Genomic DNA, 19,288 nt, shown 5'->3' on the forward strand with positions numbered 1-19,288 from the left:
TTCAGTGAATGGTCATATCATAACAAGAGTCTAGCAGCTTTATGAGGCTGGAACCAAACTGTTTAATAAATTAAAATTTGACCGTATACCTCAAATATCGAGCTGATGGTGGAACTAGAAGAAGTCAGGGAATCATCAAACGTATTCGGATCCATCCTCTGGGTTTCATGAATATCTAATACATGTAAGTATTTCATGCAATTATGAGTCAAGACTGCAGGTAATGTATAAATATATAAATCTTTATTCATTTATTTACTTCATATGCTCAGTTAACAGTGTTGGGGAACATTACTTTCATCAATCTAACTTACAGGCACACTACAGGAACAAAACAGGAAAAGCTCGGAGGACGTGAGCCGCTGCACGTCTTATTACTCACACTGGTTCTGTATGAAGAAATGCATTAAAATCAAAAACACACTTCTCTTTGCAACCTCTCAGTGTAATTGTGAAAGCAGTAACTAAAATTAAACACAGGAATGTAAGAAGGTGAACATGATGAACGTTATGATGTTAGGATGGCAAGAAATAATATGGCAAGTACTGCAAATGTTAATCTTCTATGTAGTTAAGAGTTAAATAAAAAAAAAAACAATCTTTGTAACATGTGACCCTCAACACTGTTTCACAATAATATACCTTTAGAATACACAAATTATACTTGATATAAAGTATCAGTGCATAATCACTTCCTCTCCACAGAAACAAAACAAACTGGCAACAAACAAAACAACAACAAAAAAATCCACTTCATACTGTCGTTTACTCACTGACAAAATACTGTTTTCTTTAGTGGTCAACAAGCAAAAACTAGCTGCATTTCTACAGGGTGTGTGTACGCTAAACACAAGCGTGAACAAGGTTTGGTCAACAATACTTTAAATGACAATAAAATGCTGTTACAACAAGGAGATTTTACACGTTGACAAATAACACAACAGTGAACTGAAGCAGACTGGTGCCAAGTTTCTGGAGCCTGCCCTGCAAGCTTTGCTGACACTTAGCACGAGACGAAGGACGTGAAACTTTATCCGCGTACGTGTTTTCTGCAGGAGCACGTTCCCTCAGCTTTACAGCAGCACAAAACAGCATAAACATCTGGAGTGAAATGTTGGGATATGTCAGGAAGACTGAGCTTGAAAATCCTTTGGTTACCTTTTTCACATGAAACCGAACTGGATTACTAAGTAACAGTGTTTACAATCTAAATAAATACACAATTCATTTTACTAGTGCTTTTTGAATAAACTGTTCCTACGAAGACTTGTTCTGATCTCTTCTCACCTTATTTATACTTTGACCCAACAAAGACAAAGACTGGGGCAGGAGGAGGAATCTACATGTTCAGTAACTCTTCATTTAAATGCTTTTCGTGGTCGAGCTCTTACTCTCAGCACTACCCTGTTCCCTCCATTAACTTGTGATTTTTTTCCATAAACTGGAGAGCTTCAAAAACATCCACCACTTTACAGGAGCAATGACGCCTCAAATAAGAGACTTTGACTAAAAGAAAAATACAAATGTTTTGTTGCTTGGAGCAAAGCTTAATTTTAGCTGACCTTCATATGAGCAGAAGATACATTACAAAAAATATCTTCCCTGTAACTTTTTTTTCACAAATTGCTTTCCAGTTTTCACTTTTTCAATAAAATTAAGACGGATAAAAAAAAGCATCATTACAAACTCAGCTATCCTCTTTGTCCTTCATCATTAAAGGTTGTACTTTATTCAGATCGGTGGTAAAGTTGGAATCATGTGGTTTGTTTTCACAGTAGATGAAAGAAATACCTGAGCCTGTTTTCAGCTGTTAGATATATCACAGTGAACGTGGAGCGAACCAGCAGCAACAATGTCAGCCTACGTCTGAAAACTGGAAGAGAATCAACAGTCTGCAGGTTTCCTTTCTGCTGCACAGCAGACGCCCTGGATGTTGGCGGATGCAGAAGTTAACAGTCGAGTAGATTCGTTTCAGAGCGTCCTTTCTAAACACTTTCAGAGGGAATGTCACGTGTTTTCCTCTCAGACTTTGCTACAGTCCAGAGATAAGAGCCAAAACAGAGGAGAACGAAGCAAAAGGCTTCAAGGCTGCCGGTAAGGTTCTCTTGGGGCGGAGCAGGAGGTTACACAGGAGGGGTGGAGTAGCGCACCACGTAGTTGTAGTCAGGCGGCGGGCTGTGACACTCCAGACCGGCGTCCAAGGCCGAGTCGTCCAAACTGAAGTCCAGAGAGGGGACCGGAGGGGGGAACTTCTCCTTCTCTGAGTCACTCAGCACAGACTCTTTACTCTTACTCACCGCCTTCATCCTGAAAAACACACAAGAGATACGAAATGAATAAAACAGGCAGATATCACCACGAGAGTAATGAAACCATCTGTGTTGAGATTGGTTCTCTTTAAACTTCTCTTCCACTATGCAAGTCGTCTGTCACTGGGCACAAAAATGAAGGCGCACTGGCGCAAATTTCTCTCTAAATGAGTGAACAAACTCGTGTTTTGTCCCGTGTTCCCGGGAGTTGCTACTCAAGAGGAAAACCGAAAGCGATCCAACAATCATACCACTTGGAAACACTAGGGAGGGAAAGTTTGCTGTCTGTTTCCACTTTAAAGCAATTAGTCGATTAACCAATTTATGGATCTAAAGAAAAATGAATTTTCAGCTATTTCGATAATCATTTTTTAAAGTCCTTTGACTTTAAAGTGCCGAATATTCTCTGTTTGCAGCCTCTCAAACATGGAGTCTGAATATTCTCTGGATAGGTTGGACAAAGCTTGACAGGGAATGATGACAGATATCTTTCACCATTTGTCACATTTTAGAGCTTTAAAAGATCAATTGATAGAAAATAATCAATAGTTGAGTTCCAGCTTCTTTCATGAGCTTCTGTTCATGAAAGTCAATCAAGAATAGATTATCCAGTCACTAAAATAACCTAGGATCTGGATTTTATGGAGACAAGATCTTAATGTGAGCTTTAATAAAAAAGGTGCTGGTTGAGGGTACTCGGGTGCTTTTTCTCTTTGTATTTGATTATTAAAAATATCTTGATAAAAATGTTACTAAAACTAAGCAATGTAACGCAGACGTTATTGAGTTATTCTATTTTTGAACCTTTTTGTTTGTTTTTATTTATTTTCGGTGCCATGTGTGACAAATCCGAGTTTGGTTTTGTTTCTGTTAAAGGCTCTCGTGTTTGTTGTTGCATGTGTGGAATTATTTTGTTGTCTCATGTTTATGTTTGGCTTGTAATCCACTTTCCTGTCTCACTGATACTGTGCGATTTTAATGTTTATGTCTTCAACTTATTGTGTTTAAAAAGGACCCCAGCAAGATTAACAAATATTCTGAGGCAGCTAATGGGAGATACTACTGAAGAATAAAAAATAAAGAGACGCAGCAATGTAAGTTGGCCACGTTATCGGCCTTACACCGTAAACAGACACTCCTAATTGCAAAAACAGACAACAAATCAGCGTGGCGTGACGGGACGATCAGCTAACATCCTGACCAAGAGGTGACACAGAACCCAGAGGGCTTTTTCCTCTCAGCATGGAAACTGAAGCAGTAAAAAGGGTAAACAACTCTAAGTAACTGTGCATTATATCAAGCTTTTTTCTTCAACATCTTGACTTGATCGCTCTCACAATAGAGGATTGTTTTGATACTCTTTGACTTAAGAAAAAAACTCATGTCAAGCCGTACAAATCAGACAAAACTCTCCTTATTCAAATATGATGTAATCCATCATCCTGAGTGTTTCTGCTTCACTTGATGCTCAGAATATGAGTAATTGCCTCTTATTGTCTTTGGAGGTTGCTATGGGTTTCCAGAGCTCCTCTCTCGGGGGCCCAAGGGGTCAGCACCCAGCGGGGGTAAGTGACGCCGCTGTACTGGAATGCTGCCCTGATGACGAACTACCTGCTGAACTAGTCATCAAAAATAGTTCACAATAGTACAGTGTTGCTTTGCCAATGCCAAGCTGCAGGTACAATGGGCAATTAAGCAACAGGAAATAAAACAAGGTCAGCTTTGTCAGCTTTAGATGTGAATACTAGCTTCTTTGTCTTTAATGAGAGTGAGATGAAAATCTTTGGGGTTTAGCCTGTTGGTTTTTACAAAGATGGACGACCTTTTTTTGCAGTTTTGTTTACTGAAAATCTACTCAATCGTTGCTGAGGCAGCTTCTTCTGCAAAAATGTTAAATCGAAGTTGTGTTGGTGGTATAAAGGAGTCCGATCAGAGGAGTGGTGAAGGCCAGCGGAGCAACAGGTGGACTTAAGAAAGACAAAAGGAGTGCAGCGCTACGGCTAACAGGGGGAGGCCCTTGTAAACCCTTCTAAGTTCAAAGGTGGCAGTGATTGAGTGGTTGCCCAGCGAGGAAGTCCTCCCCTCAAAATGCACATCATTCTCCGCATGCCTGGCTCGACTCTTTCTTCCACACCGAGGCACTGATGACATAAGCAGGTCTGCAGTGTTGTAAAACTACCCAACAGCGTTTTTTTTTTTATTCGATTGCAGATAAATTATCTTAAAAAATGCACTTCTTTCGCTCTGATGCAGCATGCAAACTGTAAAGTAACTAGTAACTAAAGTACTCAAATAAATGCAGTAGAGATGTACCAATCGATCGGCCTGCGAGCAACAGTGTCAGATATATCGGATATTTTTTGGTTATTAAATAGTCAGTTTATTTTTACAAACATTCAATTTAATTTTCCGTTAAAAATGTTTGTTTCCAGTTAATTAAAGGTCTTACGAAGAAAGAAAATCGTGGAGTAAAGAGCACAATATTTGCATCCAAAACGCAGTGGAGTGGAAAATTTGTAATTCATTACAGTGCTTGAGTAAATGTACTTAGTTACATTCCACCACTGCAGGCCTGTAATGAGTCTCGGTAGCCTCGATTTTAACTTTTGCGATCTAAAAGACGCTGTGAGTGGGTGCGGGTGTTTTTAGAATTGAGTCTGATGAGCTGTGAATTAATTAAATTGCTTCATAGAGTGTCATAAATCTGTTGTGTGTGTCTTATAAGTTATTTCCCCAGAAGTTGTTTACATGTTCCCTCTTTATAATAAGAGCTTTTATATTGTTTTCACAAGTTTAAACTCTTTTCTCTTAAGAGGAGATTCAGGAAACATGTGAAAGGACAATTTACTTTACTGCCGCTCCTCCGTTAAATCCTTTTAAGTGGAAACCACGGTACTTTGAAGCAGCATTAATAGCTGCTACTGTGCAGGGAACAGCAGAATAATACCACAAGGTTTAAAGTGTAATTACCGAGTTCAGAGGTTTGACCCTGTAAATTAACCCTGACACTGAGCCGCTGTAAACTTCATATGTAAGCCTTAAGTCACCTACAGAGGCCCTCATAAGAAAAAGATTTACAGAAATGTGCATCAGATTTGACTTTATCCTCGAATAACTCCTAAAGCGAGAACATATTGTCTGTGTTTTTCTCCTTTATGATCTTGCCCTCGCAGCATCTTTAAGTCATCAAAACAATCCGCACGAATCCAGAGAAGAGACTTTAGTCCAAGGTCACCCATTTGAGGCAGTGTGTGTTTGTTACCTAGCGCTGCATTATGCCAGACAGCCATGACTCATACGTTAAATCCATCTGGGAGGTATCTCATTCAGGACTATTCAGTGAAAACAAAGAGGTTTTAGTGTGCGCTCTTAAAACAGCCAAACCTCAAGTGACGCAGCCGCTCTGCTTTTGTGCTCAGTCCTTCAGTTTGTCACCTTCAAGCGTTTTCCCTCCCTCTTCTCTTTTGTGTCGATGTCCGTACCTCATGGCTTCTCCAGACAAAGGGGAAAACTAGCTGCTGACGTCTTTTTAAGGTGGAAGAAACGTGTGTGTGTGTGTGTGTGTGTGACAGTTATAGCGTCTACATTCCTGCACAGAGAAGAGGTTTCCAAGCAGGTATTTTGCAGGCTCTTTAACTGTGATTTGGGCATGTGCAGGGGTGCTGTGTGGTGCAGTGTACGTACGCCAGAGCCATGATGCTCAGAGGTCGGCCCGCCAACGATTCGAGGCGCTTCAGGGTCTCGATGTTGTCAGACGACAGGCCCATCCCGCTGTCTGACTGACCGCCCTGAAGATGATGATGATGCAGAGGCAGACGAAGACAAAGAATGAATAATTAAACACCAAATGTCATCTTTCCTTCTTTGTCATCTGAGGTGAACAAATCACAAACATGTAAATGTAACTAAGTAAAAAACCGACTAAACATAGTGAAATAAATAAAATATATGATAAAAGCATTTCCCTGTACAGGTGATTTGTTGGGGGAAATTTTCACTTTTATATGATATTTGACCATTTAGCGATCAGAACATCTGTTAAAGATTAAAACTAATCTCTTTATGTACTTATTATGTTTTAAGAATGTTTTGATGGCAGCAAAGTTACAGTGAAGAGGATCCAGATTGTTGGGACTTTCCTGACTAAATGAGATGCGTCATTGGAAAAATAAAAATATTATGTAACAGTGTGGAAATAATGAATAATGGCCAAATGGTAGCAGATACAAAATAAATAAAACCGGGCCGAGTACAGAGCCTTGTGGGACTCAACATGACGTGACAGCCGGGGGAAGAAATAAAGTTAACTTTCTAACTTTGACAGGTATTATGAAAACCAATTTTAAGCAATTTTAAAATTTACCCTGAATTAAAAATAATGTTATAACCTCTCGCACAGTTCAATCGTGCCATTACAAATAAAGACATTCGTGTTCCAGGCTGAAGTTTCTAGCTAACTGTCAAACGCCTGTCATTTAACTAATTGCCTGGCTGAGGATAAGTTGCAGATTGTGTGTTTATTCCTGGTTTAGCTCCAGAATAAATAACTCACCCCGTGGTTCTCATTTGTCCCGTTTTCCATGGTAACCTCGTCAAAGGTTTTCACACTAGCAGGACGGATCTTGATGTTCCTGGCAAGAAAATATTTCCAGGGTTAGTCTCGAATATACTCATAACTGTTCCCTTTCTGTTTAGAGAATACTTTGATTACACTGGAGCCAAGAGGCAAAGCTCAGCAACAAAACCGCAGGAACTTAATCACTTGAATCAACAATGTGCGCCATCTATGACATTGTACTTTGAAAACACACCTTGTTTACTTTGCATTTCAACACTCAAGAGGGCTAAAACGACTGCTTAATTCAGCTTAAGGGGTAACTGTCATTACTGCTTTTCAACACCTCCTCAATAAACACGCTTGGAGGACCTGTGAAAACCCAAGAGCTCAACAAATATTATTTTAAGTGCACATAAATCTTGAGGCTGGCTTTATGGTGAAATTCCTCACAGGAGCTACAATACTGAAAGCTCTCTGTCCGGCAAGCTCCCGTGTGTACACTTCTTATCAAGTGTGAATCTGGTCTCTCATTGTCCTCAGGTCAGACGTAAATGTTCTCCTGGTTGAGTTTAGTCTGAGCGCTACAGGAACACTAATTGTTTTGGATATTATTCAGCGCAAAGAGGGAAAATAATTTAGCTATTTCCTTTGCAAAACAAACTCAGCGGTGTTTGCCTGAGGATAGGTTTACATGTCTTTAACAAGCTCACAACGACAATGCTCACATGCTGATGTCTAGCAGGTGAAATATTTACCATCTTATCTGATAAAAACATCATTAGTTTTGCAGCTATTTGGTCAAAAATCAAAACATTAGACAGATTTATATCTTGATCGGATGATGGTGCTCGTTGTACATCCAAAATTTCACGTCAATACATCCAATAGTTGATGAGACATTTCACTTAAAACCACAAACGCCAATCATGGCCCCAAGATGCACTGAGGATAGATCTGAGACCTCAGTCAGTGACAACAATCTTGCAGCAGTGTGTTCAAACATGTGTCACGGGCCACACTGAAGGACCGTCTACTCAACTTGACGTGCTCTGCCAAACAACAAGAAGCCACAACAACAGGCAGAACGGATTACACGCTGTCTGATTTTTATTTGCTCCACTGTAATGCAAACTACGTGTCTTGGGTCTCGTCGGCTGCAAATGTTAGCAGCAGATGTTTGTGAACACAGCGTCTGTTTCAACTGATCCAACGACTGAACTAGTAAACACAACCCCCCCTGGCCTCCTTAACAAATCCTGCAATTTTAAGAGTTGTCGAGTAAGGAGAAATTAAGTCGGGTAAAACCTCATAAACTCTGTGAAACGCTGCCTACAACGAATTATTAATTATTTGGGTGTCCCTGGGAAATTCGGTTATGGTTGTACATGAAATTTTTTCTTTCTCCTTGTTAAAAACATTGTGTCAGTTTGTCCCGGTGATGTACGTGTTTATCTGCATATAGAGAAGGGAAGGAGGTCCACTCGTAAGTCCACACTCGCATGTCAATGCCAGGCGTGAAGTGATGTGACTTAGAGCTGTCTACTTGAGATCAGATCACTCAGGACGAATGTGGTTTGTGGTCACTAAACCAGTGGTTCTCAAACTGTTTCTGGCATTGCTCGCCTTCAAAAGCTGAATAAAATCACCCCCACTCAACAAGCAACTGAGAAAAAAGGATCCAAGTTGAATTTTACTGAGATAAAGATCAGCACAAGAGCATCACTCTGTATTTCCCACCTGGTCATCCTCACCCGCCCCCAGTCTGAGAATCACTGAATGAGATCAAGTGATGATATATCCATCCAGCACTTCAGTCCAGACCAAACCAACATCAACATTGCCGATTAGATATGTCCCTAGTGCGGCTATAGATGGAACAGCAATAGTTGTAAAAGCGGTGTCCATGTTCTCACCAGGTGTTCCCTGAGTCGCGGTGTGAAGCGGGTCGAGTGGGCGTCTCCTCTGACAGCACTGTGTTGGACGGGTCTCCCACCTTGGCCAGCAGGGCTGTGTTGATGGGTATGTAGTGCTTCCCCTCCTAAATCCACCGGACAGACACAGAACACATCAGAGTACAGCCTTTTACAGCCACGATGCAGATTACAAAGAGGCTGAAGTAGGTCGAAGCTGTGCGCGTGCTGTACAAACACACATCCACAGGTTGTGGCGGGCAGCCAAAGAAACTAAGGTCATACCTAATAAATCCCACACAATGTTCTTAAAGTTGATGGAGGCGGCGGAGACTGTGACCGGCCTTCCCGAACTGTAACAATAGCTTTATTAATAAGAGTCAAACCCCTCCACTTTTTTTTCCTGTGCAGTCTGAACTGTTTTTCATGAAGATATCTTCAACAGACTCATTTGTATTGCTGCATGCTGTAGTCTCCATGTGATGTGATGTGTGGCCTTGTCTTTATCGCTTATTACTTCACCGGACAATCTACAGTCCTGTGTAGTGTTTGCAGAAGTAATGAAATACGATTCCTTTTCTTTGTCTGCAGAAATGTACAATCTGGACAAGAGGCCTGTTCTCCTCAGTGGGAACATGACTGTGGGTATCTCCTAGATTCTGATGACTGGAAGTGATCTGTTCTTGTTAGGGTTCAGTTTCCTGAGGTCAGTGGTCGTGTTCGACTTTCTTCAATATCCATCCTTCATCGTCAAAAACATTTTGTTGTTTTTTTACCAAGAAATGTGTTCTTGTGCTTAAATAATGTTAGTGGCTCATTAAGTGACACTGTATTTGACTTGAGACGTCTTAAAGAGTCCACCTGATGCATGACACGCCCATCGAAAACTGAACCAGACAAAGCCAGACTCAGGTCATGAGTCAGGTCTCAGAGACCTCTAACAAATCACAGTGTCTGCTGTGAAAAGGCCTGTGTATTATTATATAGAACAGAGCCTTTCAGTTTAACGTGATTGCATAATATTCCCTTGGTGCACATTTGTTGGCCTGATTAGAACAAACTGCAGTTAACCTTTCTGACAGCCTCATAAAACCCCGACAATGTTTTGGTGCATCTCACTAACAATTACATTGCTTTTCCATGTGTTTTGAAGTGTGGTTCCTCTGACAGGAGTGATTGTGCCATTTCAAAGAGATCCAAGTGTTTGTGTTGAGTGTTATTTCCCCTCTCAGTTACTCTAAGCACCCCCCCCTCCTCCGCTGAAACCTCTGTAAGCTGCAGGACTCAGATCAGCAACGCTGCTTCCTGAGTATTTGCCGTGTTTGTGACTCATTCTGCAGAGCTAGTGACCTGAAGTATGCAGGGATTGAAGCTTGAAAGATAAATATTGTTTCGGTATTCGTCAGTCACTGTTTGGAGGATCACTTTTAGTTTCAGTCGAGAGCTCAACAACTTCATTCCTGCTCCTTTTGAAACACATCCTGTCACACATTTCAGCCTGAACTCTTCCATGTGGTGTTGAAACAATCCTTGTTTTCTATCATACCTGTTGCACACTGGCCTGGAGCAGATCTCCCAGCCTCTCCACCAGCTCAGTGAAGGTCGGTCGCTCCAGTGGCTCCCCCTGCCAGCAGTCCAACATGGTCTGATATCTGAGAGCAAAAAAATACAACAACAGAGGAAAACCTCAATAAAAGATTGGAACGTAAGTAACATGACACACTGCTATGGTTGATGTATTATAAACTGTGACCAAGCACCTTTATGAAGTCAATTAAGTATTCTCAGTGCGGATAGTCCTTTGTCTTTTCATCTTTAATACAGAAACCTCTGTGCATTGACCTCCCACATCTGGTCCGCCTCTAAATCGACTGTCATCTAGAGCGTTTGTCCTGCTTTCTATTTCCAGGTGATCCTGAGCCTCTGTGGTTGTATCTGATTCTCTCTCGGATTTGGGCGTGAGAGCACGCAGGCTCGCTCAGGTCGCTGACAAGCTGTCAGCATCTCGGTCCATGTGGGAAGACTCAGAGCCTTTGTGAGAGTTTCCATCACACAGGCCTGTCTCGTTTTGTGAAGGATTTTAGAAACAGAGCACCGCGGCTGCTGTTTAAGTTACGTTCACAGCATGTCACTGATTGGGATTGGACGGTGATGGATCCCTGTTCTGTTACCACTTTCCCCTATAGATATCTTAAGTTTTATGTACATAAAACTATTATGACTCCCTTTTGGCATCATATTTAGTCAATGAGGACTGTTGCTGCTGTATTGAACCCACTTCCTCTCCACCTCTCTGCCCCTCAGCGCTGTTAGGCCGGACTGAAAGAAGCCAAGCGTCTGTGATTCTCACGTTAATGAACATATCGTCCAGGTGGTAACCCTCCTAACGGTGACAGGATGTGGAGCGCCTGATCACAGCCTTTATGCATATCATTGTGTATGAGTTCACAATTTAAACCACATTTCCTGCCAGAATAAATAGCCTGCCCCACATGTTTTGGGTCTTTTGGGAGCGTGGCGTTTCTGAAGGGGGGGCTGTTGTGTAGAACTGAGCTACTCTGTCCGGTTGGGCAAGTGTGGTAGGATGGGAAGTAAGCATCCTATTTATTGTCCTCCCACTCTCTGAGCAGCATCCGCTAAATTCCTCTGCAATGCATCAGGACGGGGGATCTTATTAACAGACAACATTCCTGATGAATCAGTGCTGCGGCGGCACAAATTAATTGCTCAACACTGCCTGGAACCTCATGTGCTTTCCATCATTCATATATTACGAGGTCAAGGTGTCAAAACCTGGGCTTACAGACACATGTGATCAACTGCAGACCTCTGCAGGGGATCACCCCACTGACTCTGAGTGCATTACTGGGAATCCCATTTAAACTGATATCGGCAGGTTTTATCTCAGTTTTTAATAAGCGGCAGGCCTCACAGCCATACAGCCGCGCAAAATATATAATCTGGCAGGGTCTGTTTTTGCCAGCGCACCGCCTGAACCGAGATGGAAAGTACAAGAGATTCTTGGCACCAGCAGGTCTGCATCTACAGACCCTCTGTTCATGACTAAAAACTACAGTCTGGATTAGATTTTATGTATCATTTCCAATCAGCGTCTCCTCTGCAAAGCGGATGAATTCATTCAGTTAGCTTGACTTGGCACGAGCTGTTGGACCTTTTGATATCGCATCATTATTAAGGAGAAGTGCAGCGTTATGCTTTCAAAACAAATAAGATTTGTGAACTTTCAGAGTCGCTTGAAAATGAAAACCAGACACACAACGTATGCACACATGTTGGAGTGAGACTGTGAGTGCTGAGATCTGGATCAGCTGCACATTGGTCTAGCTGCATCACTGACTGACAGCGCTGATACCAAAGAAGAGGACTCTCTGTTCTCCCACAGATATTTATGTCCATCACCTTCCACTAGAACCCCACTCGCAAAAAAAAAACAACATCTCCAGTCTCTGGCTCTTGTCAGTGGGGTAACTTGGACTCCAGACATCACTTTTAATCGTGGTGCTCAGTTACATCTGAAGCACTGTCAGTCCCAAAATGCTTCAGAGCTTCAAGCTCACCGCTGCAGAGCTAATCAGTAGCTAATGTTTCCTCGGAGCAGGATTACCCATGATTCTTATCAGGCACCCCTGACCTGTTGGTGCAACCGCAAAGAGGGCGAAAAGGCACAATGTCTCCTTTTAGTTATGGGAGCCTTTTACTCGCTGCCTTGTGAGGAGAACATACAGCTGAGGCTTCGGTAGCTCCATGAATGATTGAGTCAAGTCACCGTCCCTGTTCTCTTGAGATGGACAGCATGCAGATATCTTAAATTTGTGGTTTGCTGAAAGAAAGTTAAAGGGAGTGCTCACATTTCAGAGGACGAGTATTCAGGTGCTCTCATCCTCGTCCCCTCTTTCAGCCTGCAGCAAAATTCTTCGTCAATTTGGACTCCAGGGTACGGGGAGGCACCTGGGAGAGGAGAGACGGGTACAGAGTTATATGTCGTGCACAAAAACATTACTTTACATTACTACGTACATGATATTAACATAATAAAATCCAAATGTGGGAATATTATCTAGAAAGTTAAGTGCTCAGTTGAGCCATTACTGTGGTATTTTGTGGTATTTTTAAAGGCTCCAGTAAATCCTCAGGGCGTCATTATTCATAAAGCTGGTTCTTCTCTCTAATGTCCCAAATCTCACTTTCTTTAAAACATTTAAATGATCAACAGACTCTCAGTGACTGACTGACACGTTGAGGTTTTAAAGGATTACTCTACACCTGCCCGGTCTCTGCTTGCATTCTTGATTCCCTGCTGGGAACATTAAACTCTGTTTACTGGTGAATACGAGCAGCTTTCCAACTCTAATACTCTACAGCATCTCACAGATTTGTTTACGAGCTCTTGCAGACTGCGTAACAGCTGCTGTATACATACGTGTTTACCCAACAAACTGCTAGAAAAATAAAAATATGACAGATTTTTATTAGATTTGGTTGGATTATGTAACTACGGCCCCCTCATGACATTCAGTAAATGTGTGATATTGTTATATTTGGATTGCCGAGTCATGAACCTGCCAAACGTATCGCTCACCAACCAAAACCACAGCTAATTTGTATTTGCTTATGAGGCGTAATGTTGGTAATAAAATTTTAATTTGGAGCCAAAGCCTACTCCATGTTGGCCTGCTGTGAAAACATACAGTCACACGCTGAATGACTCGTATCCAATAACTATTTCTGTTGGTTTAGGAAAATAAAGCCAGTTCAGTGTTATTAACACAATTTCCCGAGTCATTAAATCATGTTTTTATTTGCTTGAATTCCCCACGGACAACATAAAATATTGTATTTATGGCAACATAAATTAATATGGAAACCAGGGACTCAGCTGCTTCTGCTTGAAGCATATTTGTAGTTGCAGCTGATTGGACTCTTTTCACACTGCAGCTGTCAGTACGGCCAGATTTATTGTGATCTCCACCTTTTAAAAAATACTTTTCTGTGCCGAGTTGACGGCCATGTTGGTGTTGGTGATGTATGTTGAGCGAGACGATGTAGCTCACTGAGAATAAGATGATATTTTACCATCTTTTATTACAAACCCTTGACTTTCTTGACTTGCAAAATTATCTTTTTAACTGACAAACATCATCTGTGTCATTCACGGCACAACTCAAACGGGATTAAACATTTATTTGACTCTCCCAGTTGACTACTGTACAATTTTTTTATACCCAAATAAGGTCGTACAGGGGACACCAGAATCGGCGGGGCTGTGCAAAGTTCAGGCATCAAAATGGGTATTAGTCAGGAAAAATGATATTCGAACATCTTTATTTGATAATGTTGTACAGCTTGTGTGACAAACAGCACACAGGCCCGGTTTAACACTTTACTAACAAGCAGTTTTGTTTCACGCAATCTGAAAAACACACTTGTGTTACTCTGAAACTTTTGACCTAGAAACACAATCAGACCGGACTTCTTTGCCATGTTTCTTGCTCGTTTTGTATCCTTGTTTCCTGATTTATTTTTCTGAGGCCCCACTAACACTACCCAGATGTGTAAGTGTTTCTTTAACGGAAAATGTGGTGAGAATGTGTCAAGAGGAGTGAAGAAGAGGGAGAGAGAGAACAAGAGGGAAGACAAAAGGCAAAGTGTCATAATGACGTCAGCGCGCTTTACATTTAAAAGAATATACAATTTGACACACTTTTCTTTTTAACTGCCGCGGCTGTCGACACAACATGGCAGCGATTCAACAGCAGCGCCGTCAAAAAGTACAGAACAGCAATACATCCAGCTCTGCTTTTTTACACCTACTCTTATGTTTCCCCCGCTTCCCATGGTGACATTTAACATACAATATTTCACGTTGAGCCTTGCTATAGAAACGTGTGGCGAGCTCTGTGCCACGGTGCACAGGCAATCACTGGCCGACACACAAAGGCTGCAGTGGTTTCACAGCGGGGAGACACTTTTACACTGCTCGGTTACAGTGAGTTTGTGTTGCCAGCTGGGACAAATCGGATAACTTAAATAGGAGGTGTTCTCTCGTTTTAATGTCCCGTGCCTGTGCTTAAAACCCTCCAACTTTACTAACGCTTTGTTTTTTGCACGAGCGGCCTGAAAATAGTTTTCTCAGGCTAACAATACAAGCCCAGGCTCTTTGTCCCAAAGGCACAATTTCACAGTGGAAGAAGACAGTTATTACCCAGTGCATCTGGTGAGGCTATACAGCCGAGGGGCACCGAGTGGGTCCACCAAGCTCTCGCTGAACGTCTCTGATAACTAGGGCTGGCCGTCATGGCCTTAAAATAATGATTTTAGGCTGTATCCCAAAACATGATATTTTAAAATTTCCTCAAAAGCAATAATTAAATATCACAATACCTTAATATCAATCCTGCACATCACAAATATTCTTTAAACTTAAATCATTTGGACTTTTGCACATGTACAAAACTGTGCAGCTCTATCAATTAAAAAGTGGTCACATAGTACGTATCGTAAGTATCATATCACTGATTTTCAGGCCTCTGTAGCTGCTTGACATTCGACCTAATATTAGTAGTAGTGTTGGAAATTGATATTTCAGCATTGAAGTCTTTGCATCACTTATATTTAGTTCATTACATGTAGATATTTGTTTGTTTTTTGATGTGTGATTTTTGTGTAGTTCATTCGCTCCCATGCACGTTCAACAGTATGAACTGTAAAACCAGAAGTGGTCGATCCTGAGCCATTACACTCACCCAGAGAGAAGATCTCCCACATGAGGACACCGAAGGACCAAACGTCGCTCTGAGTCGTGTAGATTTTGTCAAAAATGGCCTCGGGTGCCATCCATTTGAGCGGCAGTCTAGCCTGAACAGGTATAGAGATAAAAAAAAGCCATTTGTATTGCACTTGAGAACAAATCTACAGTACTTGTACATAACATAACACAGCTTCTCAGCTTCATCTGAGCTGCAAATGTACTTTTGTACTCCATCAATTACTCTTCAAACATATGATGATACTATAGGATATGATTGATTGTTGTGTAATTTTACTGAGCACCTTTTCCACCACTGCCTAACTCCATTTATCTAGTATTCAAACAAACACAATAATCTCAATAATTTCTTGTAACATGCCCAAGAACTGCCAAATTGATTTAGTCCTCCTTTTCCCCCTGCCAAGTCAGTGGTAGCTTCCTGTTTTGCCTGTTTTATATTAATAAAAATGATTTGGAGCATGATTTTGCTGGACCACAATAAATACCAAACAGCTGGAAAATAAATTCTAGACTTTAATTAACTCACGTCTCCTTTGCGCACGTAATCTGGGTCTTTGTAGATGTCTCTGGCCAGTCCAAAATCACAGATCTTCACAACGTTGTTCTCAGAGAGCAGGATGTTTCGTGCGGCCAAATCACGATGGATGCACTAATGAAAAAAAGGGAAGAAACAAAACGTTATTCAATGCGACATTTGCACGTATACGTTTTCAGCATTTCATTGACTTCACACTGGTACTCTACGGGCTACGAAGAACGGCTGCTGGCAGAGCAACACATGGTCAAGTCATCAGTGATATAACAATAGGAGATGATGCGTTCCATACTCAGGCTAAGAAACGGTCTGTAGCAGGTTATTTACAACAATGGCTTCATTCTCTAATCAGTCCCATCCGGCCTCAACAAAGTTATGAATGACTTGAAAAATGAATGAACTCCATACTGATTTAAAAAACAAAACACTGGAGTAACAGGGACAAACACATCGATGGTTGAGTAAAGAAAAGTGGTTCACACTTACATAAAAGAAGCCAAATCTTTTAAAAACTTCACGCATGAGATTTATGCACGGCAACTTCAAAAGATTTGACTCCTCTTAAGAGTATTTTGCGTGTAAATCAGTTTTCTGCTTTTAAACATACCAGTCAGACGAGGCTGAACATAGGGATCCTTCACTATATGAGCAAAATGTTTCCAAATCTAAATCAAAATAACGTGGTCTTTAAATAAAAAACAGAACAATTCCAACATAAATCAGGAAGAAAAAAAAAAAAAGTACCTTGCGTGAAGCCAAGAACTCCATGCCTTTTGCAACTTGGAAACTGTAGCAAATTAAATCTTCCAGTGTCAGGACTCTCTTGTATAAATCCTCCGATTCTGTGAAACAAAAGAACATAAAGCTTTCCCAGTGAGACTTATTTTTCAAATTGGACGTATGTGGCCTTCAGATCTAGAACAATAATCCTCCTCATCTTGCTTTTAAATGCAGTCAGCGTAATCAGCAGCTCTCTGCGCCTGTCAGATAAATCACATAAGATGAAACAGCAATGATTCTCAGGGGGGGGGAACTGTAAATGTAAAGCCCCGGACTAAAACACGCCATCTTAACAACCCATCCTGTCCTGTGCATGTTTCCTCCTACACGCTCTGTCTTTAAAACATCCTTTTACAGACGAGAGATAAAAACAAATTTCAATTCCTTCTATTTTTCAGGTGATACGTGTGGTTAAGGGCCCGGTGTGCGGGTCGGGGGTCTGACAGAGGAACTTCCGCTGGCCCACCTGAGTAAACAGCTTATCAAACCAGAAATAACACGTCAGAAACAACATGGTTGACGTGCCGTGCCTGAGTATAAGCGACGCTCAGGTCAGGACAGGAAATAAACAGACGCCTCCCCAGACTCAGTGGGGTGACAGTGGCTCCTGCTGCACTGATTGTACTGCTGAACAGGAGGAGGAAACGTCCCATCAGACTCGGGCTAGAAAACAATCTGAGGGGAGCTTTAGTTCCCGGGCAGGAGGGGTGGAGCAGAGGTGGGGCGTGGGGGTGAGGGGGGGACAGCAGGAGGGACAAACAGGGAAGGGGGGTTGAAAGGAAGCAAGACGTGCTTGGCCTTTACCTTCTTCCTCTTCCTCTGAGTCGCAGTAGCTCTTATCTTCGATGAAGCCGGAGCTGGCTGAGCTTCCGGTGCTGGCCACGCTCTCCAGGCGGCGCTTCATCAGCTCGCTCAGCTCGCAGCCCGATCCTGATGACACCACCTTACCGTCCTGGCTCTACATACATCATGTCAAATGAGATGAGGTTAAACGTTACTGCTGACATGCACAGGACTTTCCTATATGGTTGTGAAAACAGCCAAACTGCTGACACGCTCATAGAGAATGATAAGAAAGCAAGGGCGCCAGAAAGTCTTGTGACTCACCTTGTAGACGAGGAAGTCGTCTCTCTTGCCTCTCAAATAGTTGGACAAGTTGCCGTATTTGCAGAACTCCACTATCATCATCAATGGGCCTGTAAAGATGGTATATGTCTTATTATTCCTCTGGCATGTGATAGTTCACAATGTAACTGCTTCAGTAATAAAGCTCACCTCCAGGCTTCGTGCAGGCTCCCAGCAGATTGACCACGTTCAGGTGATGGCCGATGTGGATCAGGATCTTTAACTCTGACATCAGAGCTTTCCGCTCATTTGACGTCGCGCCTCCTGCAATTATGGAGGAAAGGTGCATTTGATTTTGCTGTAATTAATTCCTGATTGTTGGTGATGTTGTTGTTGTTGATGCTGCACTTGTTTCTGTCAGACAGTTGCCACAGACACAAGGAAAATTACAGAAAGGATAATAAACAAAACTTTTTTTGTTGAAATCAGTAAAAAGTTTGTTTAAGTCACCAACTATCAAATGTCATACATCTCAAATATATAACTTTAATTTTTTTAAGAAAATCTGATGTGATGATATTTTTTACATTTCAATATGAAATTCAGTCTGAGAGAGAAAGCAGGAAAAAGCCTGAACCCTTGTGGCTGGATTACTGAGGAATTTCATTTTGCGAGTTCATTAAATATGAAGGAAAAACATTAAATATTGCTTCAGCGATAAGAAGCAGTGTTGATGGAGGAAATCCTTAAAGTTAAATGCCAACAAAATTAGAGAAACAAAACAGGAGGTGCTCACATTACATATCAGATCTTCACCTCGAATCAAGAAAATCAAAATTTAGAGGTTGTTTTATTGTTTTTTTTTTTATTGTTGTGGCTTCGACCGATCAGATATTTATGAGCTAGCAGCTAAAGCAGCCGGGGAGTCTCGCGCTAAACCACGGTCAATTTGAGGAGACCTGCTGCTTTCCATTAAGTTTGACCTGCGACTAACAACTGACTCAGAGAGCCTGTGATTTATGCTGAGACATGATAAATGGTATGACACTGACTACAGCCCTACTTCTCATCCTTGCTAATACATCATCCCCATGTCACTTCTCGCTGATAGGTGAGACTTTTTGAAACTTACATTATTTTCACACATAAAGCTGTTGTGAATGAAATAGCTGAGCATCTGCAGTCGACCTTTTTTTTTTTTTTGCTTGTTGGTTTTCCTGTTTTCATTTAGATCCAACTTTTATGGTTTATTGTGAATATTTGGAAAGACTTGGAATGGGATTGTAAATAATTCCTCTCTAAAAGAATCAAGACTGAGGACAGTTTCCAAATGTTATAATC

At 41.5% G+C, this 19,288-nt stretch overlaps 1 protein-coding gene across 1 annotated transcript in view; it reads right to left on the reverse strand.

The window, feature by feature from the left end:
• Window positions 1-221: 221 nt before the first annotated feature.
• The window catches only part of kdrl (kinase insert domain receptor like), a 45,258-nt gene continuing 26,191 nt past the window's right edge, over window positions 222-19,288 (reverse strand). The window contains exons 19-30 of the mRNA XM_084352573.1: window positions 18,158-18,271; window positions 17,990-18,078; window positions 17,687-17,840; window positions 16,847-16,944; window positions 16,094-16,216; window positions 15,542-15,653; window positions 12,647-12,746; window positions 10,324-10,429; window positions 8,781-8,905; window positions 6,862-6,940; window positions 5,994-6,097; window positions 222-2,307 (exon numbers count right to left, since the gene is read on the reverse strand). Coding sequence (XP_084208699.1) covers window positions 2,124-2,307; window positions 5,994-6,097; window positions 6,862-6,940; window positions 8,781-8,905; window positions 10,324-10,429; window positions 12,647-12,746; window positions 15,542-15,653; window positions 16,094-16,216; window positions 16,847-16,944; window positions 17,687-17,840; window positions 17,990-18,078; window positions 18,158-18,271 — 1,388 coding nt within the window. The 3' untranslated portion in view covers window positions 222-2,123. The remainder of the gene's footprint in view (window positions 2,308-5,993; window positions 6,098-6,861; window positions 6,941-8,780; window positions 8,906-10,323; window positions 10,430-12,646; window positions 12,747-15,541; window positions 15,654-16,093; window positions 16,217-16,846; window positions 16,945-17,686; window positions 17,841-17,989; window positions 18,079-18,157; window positions 18,272-19,288) is intronic.

Source organism: Pagrus pagrus (assembly GCF_965226575.1).
Source record: "Pagrus pagrus genome assembly, chromosome: 5".
Lineage (NCBI taxonomy): Eukaryota > Metazoa > Chordata > Actinopteri > Spariformes > Sparidae > Pagrus > Pagrus pagrus.